General features: G+C 43.0%; 1 protein-coding gene across 13 annotated transcripts in view; it reads left to right on the plus strand.

Annotated features, from left to right (window-relative positions):
• LOC147026873 (caspase-7-like) overlaps positions 1–19,593 on the plus strand; it is a 120,091-nt gene extending 100,498 nt beyond the window's left edge. For all 13 annotated transcript variants that reach the window (XM_085882745.1, XM_085882740.1, XM_085882741.1 and 10 more), the window contains 5 exons: positions 422–460; positions 1,185–1,274; positions 1,742–1,929; positions 7,731–7,851; positions 16,910–19,593. In XM_085882745.1, coding sequence (XP_085738871.1) covers positions 422–460; positions 1,185–1,274; positions 1,742–1,929; positions 7,731–7,851; positions 16,910–17,073 — 602 coding nt within the window. In that variant the 3' untranslated portion in view covers positions 17,074–19,593. The remainder of the gene's footprint in view (positions 1–421; positions 461–1,184; positions 1,275–1,741; positions 1,930–7,730; positions 7,852–16,909) is intronic.
• Positions 19,594–19,918: the final 325 nt, after the last annotated feature.

Here is a 19,918-nt window from a genome sequence, read left to right on the forward strand (position 1 = left end):
GGTACCTCCAGCACAGATGCAAAACTTGGTGGAGAATGTCCTCACGGGTTTTTTTGTCGATTATTTTTGGACACACACAAATGTATGGAGAATTGCCTTGTTGGGAGGAGGGGGTGTGGGGATTATTTTTTTTGTTCCCATGACCTGACCATGGCTATCCCCAGCAAAAGAATAACACACAAACCAACAAACAAACACATAAACACTTGAAAATATTTATTTATAAGATATGTGCTCCCTTTAAAGCAACTTCAATGCAGGAGAAAGCCATTAGGCCCGTTTAAGCCTGAGCTACTATTGCTGACCTATTGTTGTTCGTCCATGCTCTATCCTTTTAAATGCAGAGTATCAAGCAAGGAAATATTATGTACCATTGTTAAAGTCTTCGTTATAACTCAAAGCATATCCGTGTTTCCTTCAGGGGCACTTCCTTTCAAATGGGATGATGAAGTCTCTGATGGTAAGAATCCACATTAAAATCTGTTTGTTTTCAGGTCTGATGGTAAATTTATTGGAATATGTGCCACATTCTGTTGGAGTAGAATAATTGCGTTTGTGTTTACTGTATTATATGAATAAGAAGGTTCATAATTGTATCATAAAATGCCCTTCATCTTACTCCTTTTTTGTTTCCTTTGGTGACACTCCTTTATTGGGACAACAATCAAGACATGTCTGATGGTAAGAATCCACATTAAAATCTGTTTGTTTTCAGGTCTGATGGTAAATTTATTGGAATATTTACCACATTCTGTATCGGTAGAGCAAGTGAGCCTGATTTTTTTTCAGCAATCAGCCATTAAAGTACAGATTGCAATCCTAATGAGTCACATCCCAACTGTGGCTTATCTTGCTTGTTTAGGTGTGATTAAATATTTTCTGATAATGAACAATTTGTGTGGTTGTTGTGCACATGTGTACCTTTCCACAATCTTTGAAAATTCATTTCTGCAGAAAATTGTGTGTGGGGACCTTGGTTTTTGAGAAAATAACTTAGTGTTCCCACTTGTGTTGATATTCATAGTTTTGGCTTCATCAGAATATCCTCGTTGAGTTTTCACTGTGAATCGATTTTAAAGAAACGTTTTCCTTTGTTATGGCAGAAGTATATGGAATCTTATTTGCAATTTAAAATGTCAACAACTAACATTTTATTTTTATCTTTCACTCTTTACTGTTCACAGTGGAAAGGTGGAAAGAATATTTTGAAGGATTTGAGATCCGTGAAAAAACTGTCACATCATTTGATGAAGCAAAACATTTCCTGATGGAGCGTAAGTGAATGTCACGACAGATTTTCACAAGAGCATCGACCCAGCAAATGCTCACTGATACCAAGAACTAACAATGGGCTTTATAACGAGGCTTTCAAATCATGTTAAAATGCATAAAATTAACTACACAGTCTGGATTATGCATGAGTCTTTCATTAAGCGAACCTATAATACACAAACCAGATCTGTATTTGCTTCAAAATCAGGAAAATACATTTTTGTTGTGAGGTCTGGGGGATTACACAGAAACAGGAAAAGTCTTTTATTTGAGAATGTTGGCTTGCAACATGTAATTAGCCATCATTTATACCATAAATCGGGTTACTTGCAGAGAATAGCAAGGAATGGAGCATGATGAGGGGAGGAGGCCTTTGTGCTGCCATGGATTTGAATCAAGTAAAGGACCATTAAAGTTTGGGTCATCAAGTAAAGTATTCCACGGCTAATGGAGGAATGTTTTCCTGCAGTGATTGAAGAAGACCTCAAAAAGGAGGAACGTCCTTCATGTTTGGCTTGCGTGCTGCTGTGTCAGATTGAAGGAGAAGAAATCGGTTTTGCTCGCAATGGAAATAAAGACTTCAAATATCTTGCAAACCTGTTCCGTGGAGACAAATGTGGCTACCTGAATGAAAAGCCGAAGCTCTTTTTCATCCAGGTAGGTTTTGTACCAACCAATGTCAAAGAAAAGGGAAGGTGCTGCCTTTTGCCGCCTCTTTATTAAGTGCCACTTCTTTACAATTGTTAATAACAGAATACTATTCATTATGGATCATATGATAATTCAAGAGTAAAGCATTCCATCCCATGGTTGATATTATTATCACACTACTTAAAACCGCTCTCCTCGGGAGTGAATCATGGTGTCAGTGAAATATCTTACACCATACCATGGGTACTGCCCCCCCTTCCTCCCCCCCCCTTCTTTGTATGTTTCTGCCACAACTTTGCCAAAGCAATGAGGGATCTCCAGGTGAGCCTATGTTTTCTACTTATGGTCTGCAATATGTGTCCGTGGCCAGCACTGTCAATAATGTTGGGGTCTGCTTGCGACTTCCTAATACATACCTACACAAACACTTCAACGGGACCACTCTCCAGAAGAGACAAGTCTAGGTCTTGCCAGTGATAAACTCTGCAAGATAAGCTCTGCATGATGCGAGTTTGCACACTTTCCCAAGCCACGAGTGGGGGAAATTTACGATTATTAATTTCAGCGGCATGGGCGTCAATCCCGGGGGGGGGACATGTCCCTCCCACTTTTTTACTCTGTCGTCCCCCCCCCGCCCCCACCCCCCCCCCACATTTCGAGTCCCATGCCTATTTGAAAAATGCAAAAAATCAAGCAATAGCTGTTGGTACGCAGCGATAAGCCTTCATTGCTATTTTTGTCATTATACCATGCAGCCCCACACTGTAGATATACCTCATGTACTGTGCATGTACTGTTCGGTACATATAGGGGGCGGCGGTCGTGTCCATGATGTACACTACCGTCGCCCCCTATATGCACCATCTCTTCTACACACGGCGCTGGCTGGCCGCTCACACCCACTAATGGCAGCTCTGTAGCTCACACTCTTACAGTGTACACGGCTGAAAACGAAACTAGGAATTTCCAGTAGGTACCTACGTTGAGCATATGCGTTCGGCTCAGCGATGTGTCACAACCTGCGTCGCTACAGAACGGGGCACAGGTCATTAGACGTCTAACATGGAGAAGCAAAATACCAAGATCCTGGACTTTTTCCGTCCTTCAAAAGAGGTGAAGGTGAAAGACCCTACTGACAAGGTTTGCACGGACCCCCCTTGCCTCCCGCCATTGAGACGTCTGATTCAGCAGTTGGTGCAGCTGTTTCCGTGAGTGATGATTACGAGTGTCCTGAACTCCTCAAGCCACATCAACCAGATCCAGATTCGATCCCAACTCAGACTCTGGCTAACCGAATGCTGAAATTTCAAGCGAAATGATTCAGACTTCCCATGGCTTCATTTCGATGAACGACTCGGTAAGGTTTTGTGCTATACATGCGTGAGTGCAAGTAGGAAGAAACTGTTTGGCGCTTGCTCAGGTAGCTTCGAAGACGCGTTCATGAGGAGTGGTTTCTGCAACTGGAAGAAGGCCTTAGAGAAATTCCACGCTCACCAGAAAAGCAAGCCGCATGCTATCGCCATGGAGAAAATCAACGCCCTCAAGCAGACCGACGTGCGCACACAGATAGAAACTCAGATCAAAGACAATCAAATCCTCGCCCAGAAAGCTCTTGTCAAGATTATCACTTCCTTGAGATACCTGGCAGAAGAAGGTTGTGTGATTAGAGGTAAAGATTCCTCGGAGGCATCTTTCAAGAAGGCATCTTTTCAAGGAGGAAGGTCAAGAAGCTACTGAGCCTACGGTCTGAAGATGACGCAAACCTGGCCAACTGGTTGAAACGAACAACAAATTACACAAGCGTTGAAATTCAAAACGAATTATTGTCAATAATGAGTCACGCTGTGTTGAGAGAAATATGCCAAGACATCATTGAGCAGTCGGTCCAGTTCACGGTGAAAGTGGATGGAATGCAAGATATCCGTGGCATAGAGCAAGAGGCGATATGCATCAGATACGTGGGATTGGACCTCGATGTTAAAGAGGATCTTAACGTTAAGGAGGTTAAACCGTGATCTTTTTTACCCTCGTTAACCCCACCCAAATCCCTCCTAATTTTACCAGTTTTTCTTCCTTGGAGTTTCCTTCTCCATGCATACGTGTTTTACATACTGTGTTTTTTGTATGTTCCATCCTGATCCATTCAGTGTGCTAGCTCTCCCACAAACCTCGACTATGATACAAAAAAAAAAACTCAATGGTGACGGAATCACTTTAAAAAAAAATTCTCGTATCCGGATCTGCATTCGGATCTTCACCAAAATCGAATTAATTCGTCCTTGTCACACACCCAACCGATCCATCAGGTTTCGTCTGAATCCAGTGGAAATATGCTGAAGAGGGGGGCACGTAGAAGGGGCGGGGTTGGAAGGGCGTGGGCTTGTCGGGGATGGTACTGACGTGGAAGGAGGTATTTGACACTAATAGCGGTTTCAGAGCAGATACATTTTAAAGGTTTACCTTTGATCCAATATGGTTGCCAGACCATGTACCAATGATGTCATTGTTATCAAATTATATTTCCTACTTGTAGTCGATCACAAATTTAAAGTTTCATATTGATCAGTTAAGCAGTTTCAGAGAAGTATATTTTAAAGGTTTTCTAATGATCCAATATGGCTGCCATACGATATGACTGATGACATCATTGTTAACAAACTATATCTCTTTTGCGTAGTTGATCACAAACTTAAAGTTTCATACTGATTGGTTAAGCGGTTTGAGAGAAGAAGATTCTTAAAGGTTTTCCTGTCATCCAAAATGGTGGCCAACCGAGATCGCAACTAAAATACTTTTGGGACCTGTAAACCTTATGATGACCTACTTATAGGTGAACAGAGAGGATGCAATGAACAAACTTGAGTTATGCCGCACCAACAATCATTTTAGCCAAGTATGGTCACAATCCCATTAGCAGTTTCGGAGAAGGAAGCTTCAAGTGTTTACGGATATACTGATGGGCAGACAGACACCATCCCATAAGGGGAGGGTTCGGGAGTGGGGGGAATCTCAGTAACCTGGAAACCTGTAAAGAAGTGGGCTCGGGGAGGGTTAATGACTGTCGAAACAATCATGAGTATGGATGGGGGTAGACCTGAATGGTGGTGAACACCTTTCTTGAAACCTTGGACGGAAGAGTGAGGTTGAACAGGCTGAAGAGGTTGCTTTCACAGGTGGGAAGAAAGAGGAATGAATGAATGAAGGTGAGCAGTGAGTCTGGATTTTAGTAGTTTCACCAGAGGAGGGTCACTGACGGATTGTGTGTGCCTTGCAGAAATGTGGGTGAGGGAGGGGGGGGGTTGTAGCATGTAAAGGGCAGAGAGTGCAAGACAAGAAAGGAAGCAGTAGAAAACAGAGACCACCGACCTGTTTGCTGTGTGAAAGTAACAAGCCTCGAAACTCAGCTTTATCATAGAAGATACCAAAGATTTTGAAGGCCTTGGTTTCTACGGTGTTGAGCTGAGCAAGGCATGAGGTAGGGGCACCAGCCCAAAAGGAAGAGCAATACTCCATCAAGCTAAGGAAGAAGACCTTGTAGGTAGAGAAAAGTTCAGATGGACAAAGGAAAGACTACAGGATACATACAGTGTTATTTGAACCATATGGAGCACCTGCAGGTATCGCCACAAGTCTTAATCAGTGTTGGGGCACCACATACGGCAGTTCTGTGTGATACTGTCTCACATAGATTGTATCAGCAATCCATGCACCTGGTGATGGTGCTCTCGTCACTGATAGAGTAAGGCCCCACGGCACGAGAGAGATTATCACCTCCTGGGCTCTCTACCACAGTACTGCCCCGATAACATCCTTGGAGTTCCCCATTGGGCAGATTCTGACTGTATAATTTTACCTGAGAGATGTGCTAGCCAGAGATTCTTCGTTTGCTAGAGCCTCTCTCTCCGCCGCAAGTCACAACTCTGACTCGTCCCTATAATTCCCTGAGGGAACAACTCTAGCCATCCCAGCACCGACTGCTACTCGATGTCAATTTCGCTTAGTTGAAGAGACTTGGCAGGAAGGTATCAGATATGAATATAGATGGTAATTATGTCATCCTGTAACTTACAGTATACCTGTGGATTCTACTTACAAGTAAAAAAATCGGATGTGTCAAACCCACCCCTCCTCCCATCTCGTTGATTTGTTGCATATTGGTACTTTGTGGTGGTGCTCCTTCGGAGGAAGTGCTGGATCACTTCAAGGGCACTGTGGGTGTGAGCTGGACGTGACTTTTTTTTTTGTACATGTAGTCAGTCGAGGCTTGTGGAAGAGCTAGTGCAGTGAACGGATCAGTACATAACAGACAAAAACAGGATGTAAAACAAACATGCACGGGGTGAACAAGTTGGACACAGGTGACGCACGGGGTGGCCAAGATTGATGGACACAGAAGGAAACTCCAAGGAGGGAAAACTGGAAAATTAGGAAGGATTTGGTCGGGTTAACGAGGGTAGAAAAGATCATGTTTTTGGATTGGGGACGATCTGAGATGATGGTGAACAGCTGTTTTGAAGACTTGGAGGGAAGAATGACATTGAAGATGATGCGGAAGTTCATCAACAGGTAGGAAAAGGAGGAACAAATGGGTGGAAGTGAGCAGTGATCCTGGATTTAGGTAATTTCACCAGAAGGGGGTTGATGGTGGACTATGTGAGCCCTGCAGAAACCTGGGAGCAGGGGGAGAACCAAGGCATGGAAAGAGCAGAGGGTGTGAAACGAGAAAGAATGTGGTAGAAGACAGAGAGACCACTGACCTGTCTGCAATGGTGAAATAATAAGCCCATAGACTCAGATTCATGGCAGACACCATCCCTAAGACTTAAGACCTTAGGGTCCTGAGTTTGCACCCCTGTCGCCGTTAAAATAACACCAGGTGGGTTTACTCAACCTGTCATCCTTCAAAGGTTGGCAAAATGAGTACCAGCTTACTGGTAACAGGGCCACTGTATCAGTGGCACAGCTGGGCTTCGAGAAAACGATGCAGCCTAAGGCTGCATATGAAACAACCTTCCAATAATGTTAAACGCCTTTATTTCCACAGCTTCAACCTGAGCACGATGTGAAGAAGGGGAGCCAGCTGAGAGTGAGAGGGGAGAGCAGTACTCCATCAATCTGCGGGGTTATCGGGTTATATTGTAGTTATACGAATATCATAATCATCACACCATTTGAAAGCCTTTATCCCTGAGCAGGGGTCAACTTTTTGCGGGCTACAATCATGGTACCCTTTCTTGTGGCAATGTTTTTTACGGCCGGATGACCTAGTTGTCGGAATATATGGATGAGTTAAAATTCGTCTGTGTTATTTGTCAATGTTTGGAGGGCTTTTAAAGGGAAAATCTTATTTGAAGAGATTGATAGGTCGGTGCAAGTTTCTCGGAGTTGGAATAATCACTAATGGGCATTAAAAAATATCACTACTGACTCTACACACCACCGGGATCCTGTTCTCGTGCATACCATGGCAGTACCCACATGCCTGGAAAATAAATAGTAGGCCAGTCCAACACACATGGGATAAGACTTATAACATGAAAAGTTTCCCGATTCTTTCCGACAATAGTCACGATTCCTTCCAATAATTTATTGGTTTTATGGTTTTATGATTCCTTTTCGTTTTATGGAATGAATAATTTATTGGAATGAGTAATCATCCAATGGAAGCTGATTGAGACGTAATTTAAAAAATACAAGATGATTCTTTGTTAACACATTTGTAATAAACAATGGAGGTGGTGATGATATCGAGCTATTCTGTTGTTGCATCTTCTGAAGGACATAAAACACAACTTTTGCTTTGGCAGGAAAGGAAACCGGTGGATGGTAGAAAATACGAACGTTATGCTGGAAGAATGCCCAGGAAAGAAGAAAAACTTACTCCAATCGAAGCAGACTTCATCTATTTCCATGGCTTTCCTCCTGCAGGTAAGTGCTCCATCCTACTTCACCTCTGAACTTCAATCTTCTGGTTATTTCTGAACATGATAATTGTACAATAAATACACTAAATTTAGTTCCTCTTGTGTTATTCCTGTTTTTTTCACAAGCTAAATGAACGATTTGGACCCAGTTTGGAACAATACATCAGAACAGTAATGTCTAATGGGGTTGTGCTCCCATTCCGGATCCGCCCCCTGTAAGAGGCTGAAAAGGGGGGGGGGGGTTTGCTTCAAATCCAGGTAATTTATTTTAAAATCTTCTTCGAAACTGATGGCCAGAAGCACACCAAACACTTCAGGAAACCCCGACCATGCCGTTAACTTGTGCTCCCAATGACTGCACCACTTCAGGAAGGGCGGGGGGGGGCATGTCCCCTTACCCCTCATTTCCCCTGCCTGTTGGGGAAATAACCATCAGTTCCCCACGAGGCTATTGGTTCACGAGTCAGTAAGTGACCACTATATTCCTTATTGGTTCACGAGTCAGTAAGTGACCACTATATTCGTTATGGGTGTGTGTCTATCTGTCTGTCTGTCTGTCCCGAGCATAGCTCCGTGGGTTTTGATCCGATCTTGATAAAATTAGGGTGCGAGGTTTATATCATGATCGAGTTGTGTTTTCCTGAGAATGTTCGTGCTGCGCCCATATGGGCGGAGCCACGCCCAAAAAACATGTTTTTGGGGGTAGCCGGTTTCAAGTTACATCTTCTCCGAGGGGGTTTGTCGAATCTGGCAGGGGTTTCGGTATTTGATTAGCTCAATGACACCTGCATAGCCCCACGGAGCTCGATTTTTCATTTTCATCCCAAGGTCAAGGTCACAAGGTCACGAACTTAGAAAATGTCAAAAAAATAAATAAATTGGGCATCAAGCTCCTAGGGTTTTCAACTGTTTTGAATGAAAGTTGGTATGCAAGTAGTGCTCTTCGAGTACTACAACTTTCATCATTTACGTTTTTCCCGATTCCCGCCAGTTTGCCCGTGGCGTCCCCTCGAAGGTCAAAAAATAAAAAAAAGGCGAACCGTGTACATTGCTCGTGAACCATTGCCGTCTCCAGACTTGTTAATAACATCATTAATACTTAAGGTAGCTACTCCGTTCATTTTTTTAAACTGGAAAGGATCTGAATACTTCATGTTTGCACCGGCCAGTTGTGTAACACTCGATGTTGAAGTACTGTTACTTTTTGTGTAGCCAGGGTGTTACGGCAATGGCCGTATACCATCCTTTTGGAGGGGATATCATGCTGGCTGTTCCTCGTATATTCTGGCATTATTTGTGCATGTTCAAGATCCCATGATACATTTTGAAAAGGGTGGTTGGTTGGTTTACAATCTAATAATTATTTAACGGCCCCAATTATTCTTACCTTGTGGGGTCAGTCAGGGAAACTTTTTGACCAAGTCTTTCACGAATGTCAAGCATGATGTTCAGGAGAAGAATATTTCGGCAGGAATATGTAATTTGTTCAGAGTGCCGGTGATGGCTCGCCTATTCTTCATGAAAGGATCTTTCTTGCCCACCAGCTAGTGTGTGCAGACGGGATGCCGTGTTGGGAATTGAACCGAGATTAACGCATGTGTGCTACTTCTGAACCATTCTGTTAGACTGTGAAGCATAAGCATGGCTAAATTCCTGGCCTGATATTCAGGGGTTTGACAACAGGCATTTGTACCATTAGCAGATGTACCCGTCTACGACGGGTATGGGGGACAGGACGGATTACAATACTCGGTTACGGTAGTTTCTTTGGATGTTTTGCGCCACATTCAACAGCTCATTTCTTATTGGTGGCGTGTCTGGGTGCCCATGGTAACGTTTGAGACCGGTCGCTTTAGATTGTTGGCCTTGACACATAGTGCCGGATGAGTAAAACGAACGATTTGACATGTTCATCGTTTCTATATTACCTCCATCAACAGATTAACAACATGGCACGATAAAAATCGTAAATGCTGAGTTGAACAAACGTCCTGAACTCATGGACTTAGTTAAGTAAAGCACGTCGTCTGGGACCCGGCCGTCGCTTTGCCACCGAACGCTGCTGACTGTGACGTCATCGATTCCCTCTTTGAAAATTCTATCTATATTCGTTTTTTTGAATCCGCTGTCACCTGCCAAAATACATGGAACACATAATGTGAAGATTTCGGAAGTATGAACAGAATATGTTCGGAGAAAAATGTGTTCGAAGTTCCAGGCTTACACCCATTATATTTTTGTGGATTCTCACCACTCTGGCGTGCGGACGACCGCTTTTAGCAAATTGCGGCCGCGCGCCCACCGACCGTGGCAATCCAGTCGCAGCTTTCGGATCAACGATGAAATCCAGCTACAGGTGTGTTTTTAACCACACCGTAAATCAGCCAACTCTTCTGTCCACGTGCGACAGGGTTTATCGTCGAATTGTCGATTTACCTAAGTATTTGCGCAGACAGAAATGCCGGGGATTTACACCTCGGCGGGACCCGTACGGACACGAGCCGCTTTAAGCAGCTCACACCGTTTGCGATTGCCGAGCGGTTTATTATCGCCAAGCCCCGTCGGACTCGATTATCTTATCGGCTATTAAAAACCAGCTATTATTCCGAACGCAATTACGGCAGCTCAATGGAGGAAGGGATGCAACGAGCAGGTGAATATTCAAACAATGACATTTATTTTACACGTATGCACATATACAAGCACGTATGCAAGCAATGGGGGTTAGGGACAAGACACGAGCAAGAAAACCTACAGCCGTTGTCTATCTAATACGTAGTGTACAGGCACTTAACAGTTCTACTTATAGACAAGGCACCACAGACTTCCATGCAAAAACCCCAGAAAAGAACAAGAAAGAACAGGGCCCGTAGGCCTTTAATGTTCCGCGGAGCCTGGGAGACCGAAGGAGCTCCGCGAGACCGTGCAGGTTACCTGCCACCCTCGTGGTGACTCGCTGAGCGACCCTCGATGTCTCGTCGTCAACACGGCAGCTGGTGTATTGGCAGCTCAGTTGGTCCAGGCCTCGCCGTGCAGCCTGGTCGATCGGGCCTAGCCGACGACGCCTCAGAGGAGCGAACGGGCCTTGCTCTTTCAGAGTCGATGCTCTCTTAAGAGCCCACTCACTGCTCAGTGTCGTTCGGACCGTTATGCCGCTGGCTGGTGACTTCTCTCCGGCTGCCTCCACTGACCCACACTTCTGCACGGCACTACAGGCTTGGCTGGACTTCAGGCTCCACTCCGACCTCAACCCCGACTTCCACTCCGAACGAACTCCGAACCCAGACTGGACTACGAACTCAGACTCCAGACGAACTCAACTATGAAGCCAGACTAAAACTGAACTCCCGGGGCCTCAGCCCCGCCTTTTGTGTGTCCGGGGGGGGTGTTTGGTCTTTCACCTCTGACCCTTCAACCCCCGCTGGCTTCGCCCCTTTCTTCATTCTGATCCAATCTTGCCGTCAACTGCGGAGAAAGCGGACGTGGTAGAAATCACCGGCCCTCGCCCCAACGAGGGAGTCCCCGCGTCTGTCGGCGGAGATGCCGTTTGTCTGTGGAATGCCGTTGCTAGCGAAAAAATGGCGGCGTTTGTGGAGACAAAGATGAGGAGATATTGTTTGTTGGGGAAAAGATGGCGGCGTTTGTGGAGATGAAGGTGAGGAGACGTTGTTCGTTTGTTGATGTGGTGAGGGGATGTTGGCGGTTGTCATGAAGGTGGTGATGAGATGTTGGCGGTTGTTGGTTAAGGTGGTGAGGAGATGTTAGCGGTTGTGGAGAAGGTGGTGAGGAGATGTTGGCGGTTGTTGGTTCAGGTGTGGAGGAGATGTTGGCGGTTGTTGGTTAACGTGGTGAGGAGATGTTGGCAGTTGTGGCGAAGGTGGTGAGGAGATGTTGGCGGTTGTTGGTTAAGGTGGTGAGGAGATGTTGGCAGTTGTTGGTTCAGGTGGGGAGGAGATGTTGGTGGTTGTTGGTTAACGTGGTGAGGAGATGTTGGCAGTTGTGGCGAAGGTGGTGAGATGTTGGTGGTTGTTGGTTGAGGTGGGAGGAGATGTTGGCGGTTGTTGGTTAAGGTGGTGAGATGTTGACGGTTTGTGGCGAAGGTGGTGGGGACATGTTGTTTAAAATAACGATAGGAAAGAATAATACTACCTCAAGATGCACAGCCCGGCTCAATAATAATTCCCGTAAGACATCGGTGGGGAAATCTATCTGGACACACACTTATCGACATAACTGATCTTCGGGAACCTGAATGGTGTTCTGTGAATTTCCACAACCGCAACAATATTATGTGATTATGACCTGAACAAATTACAACAAAAGCTCTCTCACTTGCATCATACCTAGGAAGGTGTCCCCTATGTCTTAGGACATAGAAGACACCTTCCAAGGTATGTCTAAAGAAGAAGTCTTCAGAAAGTCTTAAGAAATCCTGTGAATGGAAAGTCCAGAAATCTGTATTTTTTTTATTACACTCGCCGAAGGATTTGGAGAGGGTATTGCATTTGGGTCCGTTTGTTACTTGGCAAAAATTAAAAATAAAAAAATGGACAAGTATGTTTATCGCCTCCCTTTGTTTGTTTGTTACTCGGCAAAAAAAAACACATTTTTTGGACAAGTATGTTGATCGCCTCTGTTTGTGTGTGTGTTTGTGTGTTTGTTTGTCTGTCCGCTCACCTCCAGCCCAAACCACTCAACTGATCATTGTGAAATTTTCAGAGATTAATGTCACCGACCTTGCGACGGTCCCGCATCGAAGGTTCGTAAAATTTGGTTGACCAAAAAGGTCTACTTAGGCCAATAGGCCGATTTGAGCCAGATTTTCTAAAATCCTTAAATTTCATCCGATTGACTTGAAATTTGAATAGGATTTGCATTTCAGGTCAATGAATTCAACCACCTATTACTTTTGAGGTTATCATAGGTAAAAAGGTCAACATAGGTTATAAGCTCAACCCAAAATAGGCCAAATTTTTTAATTGTTTCTAAAATTGTCAATTTTCATCCGATTGACTTTAAATTGGAACAGGATTTGCATACCACGTCAATGAATTCAACTACCAACGATTTTTGAGGTAAACATAGGCCAATAGGCCAAATTTTCTAAAATCATCAATTTTCATCTGATTGACTTGAAATTTGAAGAGCATTTTCATGTCAGGTCGCTGAATTCAGTGATCAATTAAATTTAAGGTCAAAAAGTCAGCACAGGCCTACGTAGTTTCTAAAATTGAGAGATAGGGCCAAAAATTAAATGTATCACTAAATCTCAACAAGTTGTGGATGAGTTATGACAAAACAAAGTGGATGAGTTGGCTTGGTGACAAGAACAAGCGGATTGGATTTTGGTTCAGATACAGCCCATCAGTGGGATAGTGAACTGTTCCACCTGGCAGAGGTATGCGCTCTACTGAGTGCCATTCTACTTTGTGCTGTTTTGCCAAGTCGTCACTCTATGAGTGATTTTTCATTTGTTTGTGTGTTTGTCTGTCCGCTCGCATCCAGGCCAAACCGCTTAACCGATCGTTCTGAAGTTTTCAGAGATTAATGTCACAGACCCTGCGACAGTCCCGTATTGACGTTTCGTAAAATTCGGTCGACCGAAAAAGGTCTACATTGGCGAATAGGCCAATTTGAGCCAAATTTTCTAAAATCCTCAAATTTCATCTGATTTACTTCAAATTTGAACAGGATTTACATATCAGGTCAGATAATTCAAACACCAATGACTTTAAGGTTATCCGAGGTCAAAAGGCCAACATAGACCATAACGTCAACCCAAAGAAGGCCGTAAGGTCAACCCATAGGCCATGGAGCCTGGTGTTGGCTTAATGGTTAGGCTGGTGGGATTTGGATCCTAGGGTCCTCAATTCAAATCCCACTCAGCTGTTGAATTAAAACCAGGTGGGGTTAACTCAGCCTGGCATCCTTCCGAGGTCGGCAAAATGAGTGCCAGCATGCTGGTATCCTGTGTTGGAGTGGCGACCCGTCCAGGATTGTGTCCAATAGCCAAGGAGACTGCTGAGGCAACACCAACGCTCTGCACAGAGTATGGTCCCAATCTCCTTCTCAAAGTAGACCAAATTTTTTCTTTCTAAAATTGTCATTTTTCATCCGATTGACTAGAAATGTGAAGACCATTTGCATATCATGTCGCCAAATTCAACCACCTATTAATTTTGAGATCAACAAAGGCTAAGAGGCCAATTTGGACCAAATTGGGCCAAATTTTCTAAAATCCTCAATTTTCATCTGATTGACTTGAAATTTGAAGACCATTTGCATATGAGGTCGCTGAACTCAACTAACTATTAATTTTGAGGTCAACTTAGACCAAAACATTTTTAAGGTCATAGTGTGTACTCCTTGTGTAAACTGCTGAGGATCTGGTTGTACAAACAAAACACAGCTGGCATTTGGTAAAGATGAAGATTATGACATTTATTGGCTTCTGAATGCATCTTCTACATTGACACAGGTTACCCATGGTGGGGAGATGCTGCCAATATGGCAACTGCTCATATTCTATGCAGATCTATGCTTCTCTTGCATAATATAACATGTACATGTGAAAGCTCTTAATAATGTGGAGGTTCTCAGTATTCTGCTTGCAATTTGGTATTATGTTTTAACATTACGATAGTCATCATGCCAGTTGATGTTCTACAATATTTGTATTTTCATTTTAAAATTTGTTTGTGCAATGGCAATCTGAAATAATTGCAAATGGTCTTAAGTGTTTTATTTCATCACAAGTAAATACAACCCGTCGCTTTGCTGACAGGGGTATTGAGAGGTGGGGGGGGGGGGAGACAAACATACTCATGTCAGACACAATATCACAGCTGTACACACAAAGACACAATAGATTTTATGAAGTAATCTGCTGGTGCATCTGCCAAAACTTTGATATCCCAGTTTGGGAAAATTTGTGGGAACATGAACCAAAAGTAATCACTGAAAACATGGAAGTACCGACCACTCACATACGACCTAATGATCCCATTGAGCGTGAACATCAAAAACAAAGCATTGCGACAAGATATCATCCTGAGGTACAAAAAAAAAAGAGAAGAAGGCATTGCTGATTGAGGTGTTAATACCAGTGATTTTGGACTCAACGATGCAGAAATTAAGAAAATGACCAAACACCAAGACCTTAGGAAGGAATTGGAAACATCCTGGAAGCTGAAGAATGTCAAAGTTGAAACAGAGATAGCTGGACCTGCAGGAATGATGACAAAGAACCTCACAGATATATTAAACATAGGGGCAATACCCCTGGACATTCACCTGGGAGCAGCTGGATAAGATAACCAGGCAACCACTGGTCGGCATGGATGACCCACAAAATATATAATGGAGAAGAAAGGAAATACCTATGGATTTTTTTTTTAATGCCATGAACAAACCTTGGTACATCACGGGTGATAAAGGTTGTGGTCAAGTTTCATCAACATTGTGTGTGGTTTCAGAAAAGAGAGCAAATACATATTTTGGGGGGCAATCCCCCTGTATAACCTCTTCGACCCCAACTTTTTTTAATGTTGTGAACAAACTTTAGTACATCATGGGTGATGAAGGTGGTGGTCAAGTTTCATCGGAATTGCGTGTGTAGTTTCTGAGAAGAAAGCAAATGCATATTTTGGTGGGAAACCCCCTTAAAACCCCCCCAGAGCCCAATTTTTATAATGTCATGAACATACTTTAGTACGTCATGGGTGATGACACTTGCAGTGAAGTTTCATCAGAATTGTGTGTCATTTCTAAGAAGAAAGCAAATACCTCTTTGGGGGGGGGGGCAAACCCCCCCCTCCCTTAAACTACCTCTGTTGACCCCTCCAGACCCTGTTTCTTTTTTTAATGCCATCACAGGTGATGAAGGTTGTGGTCAAATTTCATTGAAATTGCATGTGTAGTTTCTAAGAAGAAGTTGCAAGTATTTGTGGATGGACGGACGGACGGACGGATGGACTGAGGACATCCCATTAGCTCCCTGGAACAACTTTACAGGTGAGCTAAAATCCATCCCTGGGAATATTATTGCAAACTAACTACAGTTGGAAGCTGTCCGGGGCTCAGTAATGATCCTGAAGAGATCCCTCGGAACAAAACTTTGAGAACAGAAAACTTCACAGCTTGGTCCATGAATTGTGACCCCTTACCGTAATGAAGGTGGATGCTTTGAACCAACCCTGGGAGGACTCCATTCCACATTCTGAAACCCACATATGTAGGTACCAATCAACGACACACACACACACACACACACACACACACACACACACACACACACACACACACACACACACACACACACACACACACACACACACACACACTGACATTTATAGTATAGATTTATAACACAATTATGCAAGCATCATTCCTAAATAGTTGTCTTTTGTTATGATGTGTCAATAATAATACATACTCAACAATAGTACATATCTCAGCATTGCTTTTTATTTCATTATTGTTTCAAATTTTTCAGCTTTTATCTGGGACTGCCTCTTAGTCCTTAAATACTAACTGCTTGCCAACAGTTCCAAGAAAAATCAGCATCTAACATTCCACTGAAATCATCAGATAGACTTGAACGTGTTTAAAGAAGGCTGAAATGCAGAAAAATGACATTTTTGTGTGGGGTTGTATTCCTGTGATTTTCACAGGTTTCCACTTCTCGGATCCCTTTGTGGATCATTATGTGATCGAGGACGTATTTAAGAGTATAAAATAGCAGATACTTTTTGTTGCAATCTGTTCAAGGCTGACCAAAGATTTTTCATGAAATGCTTGTCGCAATAGTGATGCAACCAGCAGACGAATTGAATCCCAGACTAATATGTATTCAATTGATGAAGTGGAGGGAGAATTTTTTTCCCCATTCCTCCTCACTCATGTGCTCATGTTTTATTGCCACAGCCACACTTTAATGGTTATCATCGGGTCAACAATGACAATGTTTTTGTGCTTCGCCTATGCTGTGCTGACTTCAAGTTCAAATGATCAATTTATATTTTCTTCCGAAATTTCTCACATTGTAATTCCATTGCTTTTAGATGGGAGCCAACACTCGCTCATTGAAGCACTTACTCAGCAAGACAAGAATCTGGAGTTCACGCAGATGCTAACCAAAACTTTGGGGACAATGAGGAATGACAACAAGCAGGGAGGTTACATCATCTCTACATTCACCAAGGAACTGTACCTGTGGAAAGATTAAACTCAATATTTTGCTTTCTCTCACCTCATGCTTTTAGTCCATTTACAAATTATCCTTCCTAAAAACGTGAGAACCTTCACTTTCTTGAGGTATCATTCCCATGTTTGTTTCACGATGAGGCCGAAACAACATCTTGTCCATGATGCTGTCTCATGAAGAATGGTATATATCACGATGCTTCGGGATTGTAGTAACTGCATGAATCCCACAAGGCAATTTCTCATTTCAAGACAATTTATTAACTTGAGAGTTCATGGAACACCATGCCCTGTGCAGTGTTCAAGTATATGCAGTGCTTCAATTTTAATAAAATGATGATTTTAACGATCATTTAAAAAAAAAACTCTGAAAGTGTAATGCAATTGAAGTCGTCCAGAAGCATTCCCAGACACCACCCTTATACACCATCCCAATAAACGTTTATTTAAATGGAAGTACTGCAAAACTTAATGCACACCTGAATTAGCTCAGTGTCCAAAGCCCCCCTTTTCCAACCTTCAGCTTGGTTCTTATCCAGTCTACTTGCTTTGTTAGTTGATAACGTTTCCATAGTTTTTTTTATCAGTTCATTGAGTGTAAAATCAGCAGTTTCGATTGATCAGGTTTTTTGGGGGTTTTTTTGCAGTTGCACCTGGTCGTGATCAGGTCTGAGTCTTTGTCCAAGTAAATTTGAGAAGTATTCCTTCCACTTTCACATTCGTTCCGTATTGTTTTCACCCTAGAAAAGTCCACCCTTTGTAGCTTGGCTTTCCACCAGTGACTTCATTTTTGCTGTTTCGTATGCAGCCTGTGGCTGCTGTTTCCATCATTTTTTGGAAGCGCAGCTGTGCCGTTGATGCAGTGCCCCTGTTACCAGTAAGCTGGTACTCGTTTTGCCGATCTCGGAAGGATGATAGGTGGAGTCAACCCACCTGATGTTGTGTGAACAGCACGACAGGGGCTCAAACTCAAGACCCAAAGATCTTAAGCCAGCCACGTTAACCGTTAAACCAACACCAGCTCGGTGACTTCATTAACCGTGTCCCATTCTCGTCGGCTCTTTTGTTGCTCAGCAGCGAGCGTTATAGTTTCTGTTTTTTCAAGCACATATTTTTCTTGAGTCCGAGTGTATGCCTGTTTCAAGTTATTTTTTTCCTCTTCCAGCCTTGTGACTGTTTTCAGTCACACCGTTAAACCAACACCAGCTCGGTGACTTCATTAACCGTGTCCCATTCTCGTCGGCTCTTTTGTTGCTCAGCAGCGAGCGTTATAGTTTCTGTTTTTTCAAGCACATATTTTTCTTGAGTCCGAGTGTATGCCTGTTTCAAGTTATTTTTTTCCTCTTCCAGCCTTGTGACTGTTTTCAGCTGGCAACCTCACTTTTTTTTGTTTGTTCCTCATGGTTACTGTTTTAAAGTGTCTCTCTTCTCTTTGAATTCCTCATCTTCCCATGGGGGAAAAAACGCTTATGCTTTTCATTTTTGGCCAAACATTTCTGTGCAGCATCGATGTGGGCAATTATTATTTTCCTTCAAATTAAGTCAGCAGGGTCATTTATATTTGTTTCAGCAAGTGATTCAAACCTATTTCCAACTTCAGTTGTGTTTTTTTTTGCTTTTTAAAATTCAATGTCAAGGCTCGTATGATTGCTAACACACAAAACGTGCAACGAGGGGAGCAGGAGGGGCAGGAGAGGGAAGGACAAAACAGTGTGGAACAGAGACATGAGGAGATCTGTGGAAGGGCGAGGGATGGGGTGGGGTACACAGGGTAAACAAGATGGACACGACAAGGAATTTCAGGTAGGAAAGCAGGGAATTTGAAGGAGGTGGGTTTGGGGTGGATTAACGGGGGTAGAAAAGATCGAGGATTTGGGTGGGGGACGTTGTTTTGAGGTGGTGGTGGTGGTGAGGTGGTGGTGAACAGTTGTTTGAGGTGGTGGTGAACAGTTGTTTTGAAAACCTGGAGGGAGGAGTGGGATTGAAGAGTGTGGGAGTTTGTTCCAGAGGCAGGAAAAAAAGGAGGAATGAAAGAGTGAAGGTGACCAGTGATTCTTTATTTTGGTATTTTACCAGAAGGGGGTTGTTGGCGGACCTTGAGTGCCTGTGGAAATATGGGGGGGGGGACATATCTCAGACAGAGCAGGAGGGGGCCAAGGGAGGCCGGAGAGGAGATGGAAGAAGACAGAAAGACCACTGACCTGCCTGTGAGTAAGCCTTTTTGGTGTTTTTGTCTCCATGCTTGCTCTAGTCATAGCAAACTCTTTTGTGATTGCATTTGTTTATTGGCATGCAAACTAAGGCGAATCTTTGCTGACACGATTCTGTGATCTGAACTTATTTGGAATAATGTGTTTTAGGCTTCAGTTAAACAAACTGTTTTTCCATTGAAAAGTGTATAGTCTTTGTGATAAGTGTATCATCAATTTGAATCCTCCGCTCTTCTGGGTTAGTAAATGTCCAGAATTTAACCATTTTCTTTTGATATCTGGTATTCAATGTCAGAAGCCAACATTCTCAATTAAATCAAGGAGAAACAATACATTGCTGTTTGTTTCTTCATTGTAAACTGATCTTTTTGCATCATTCACACCTATTTGTGTGTTCAAGTCTCCAGAAACCAACATTACGTTATGTGTTGGTATTTCTTTAATTGTTCCTGTGAGTTCATTGACAGCATAACAGTAACTAACTGTTAAGACTGATAAGGTTTCTTGGTAAAGTATATTGACAGAAAGGGAGTGATGCATTGACAGAATTGACTGAATAGTTTGTGGTATATATATATATATATATATATATATATATATATATATACATATATATATACATATATACATATATATGTATATATATATATATGTATA

This window comes from Eptatretus burgeri, chromosome 5, assembly GCF_056783735.1.
Source record: "Eptatretus burgeri isolate ZD-2024b chromosome 5, Ebu_testis_v1, whole genome shotgun sequence".
NCBI classification, from domain to species: domain Eukaryota; kingdom Metazoa; phylum Chordata; class Myxini; order Myxiniformes; family Myxinidae; genus Eptatretus; species Eptatretus burgeri.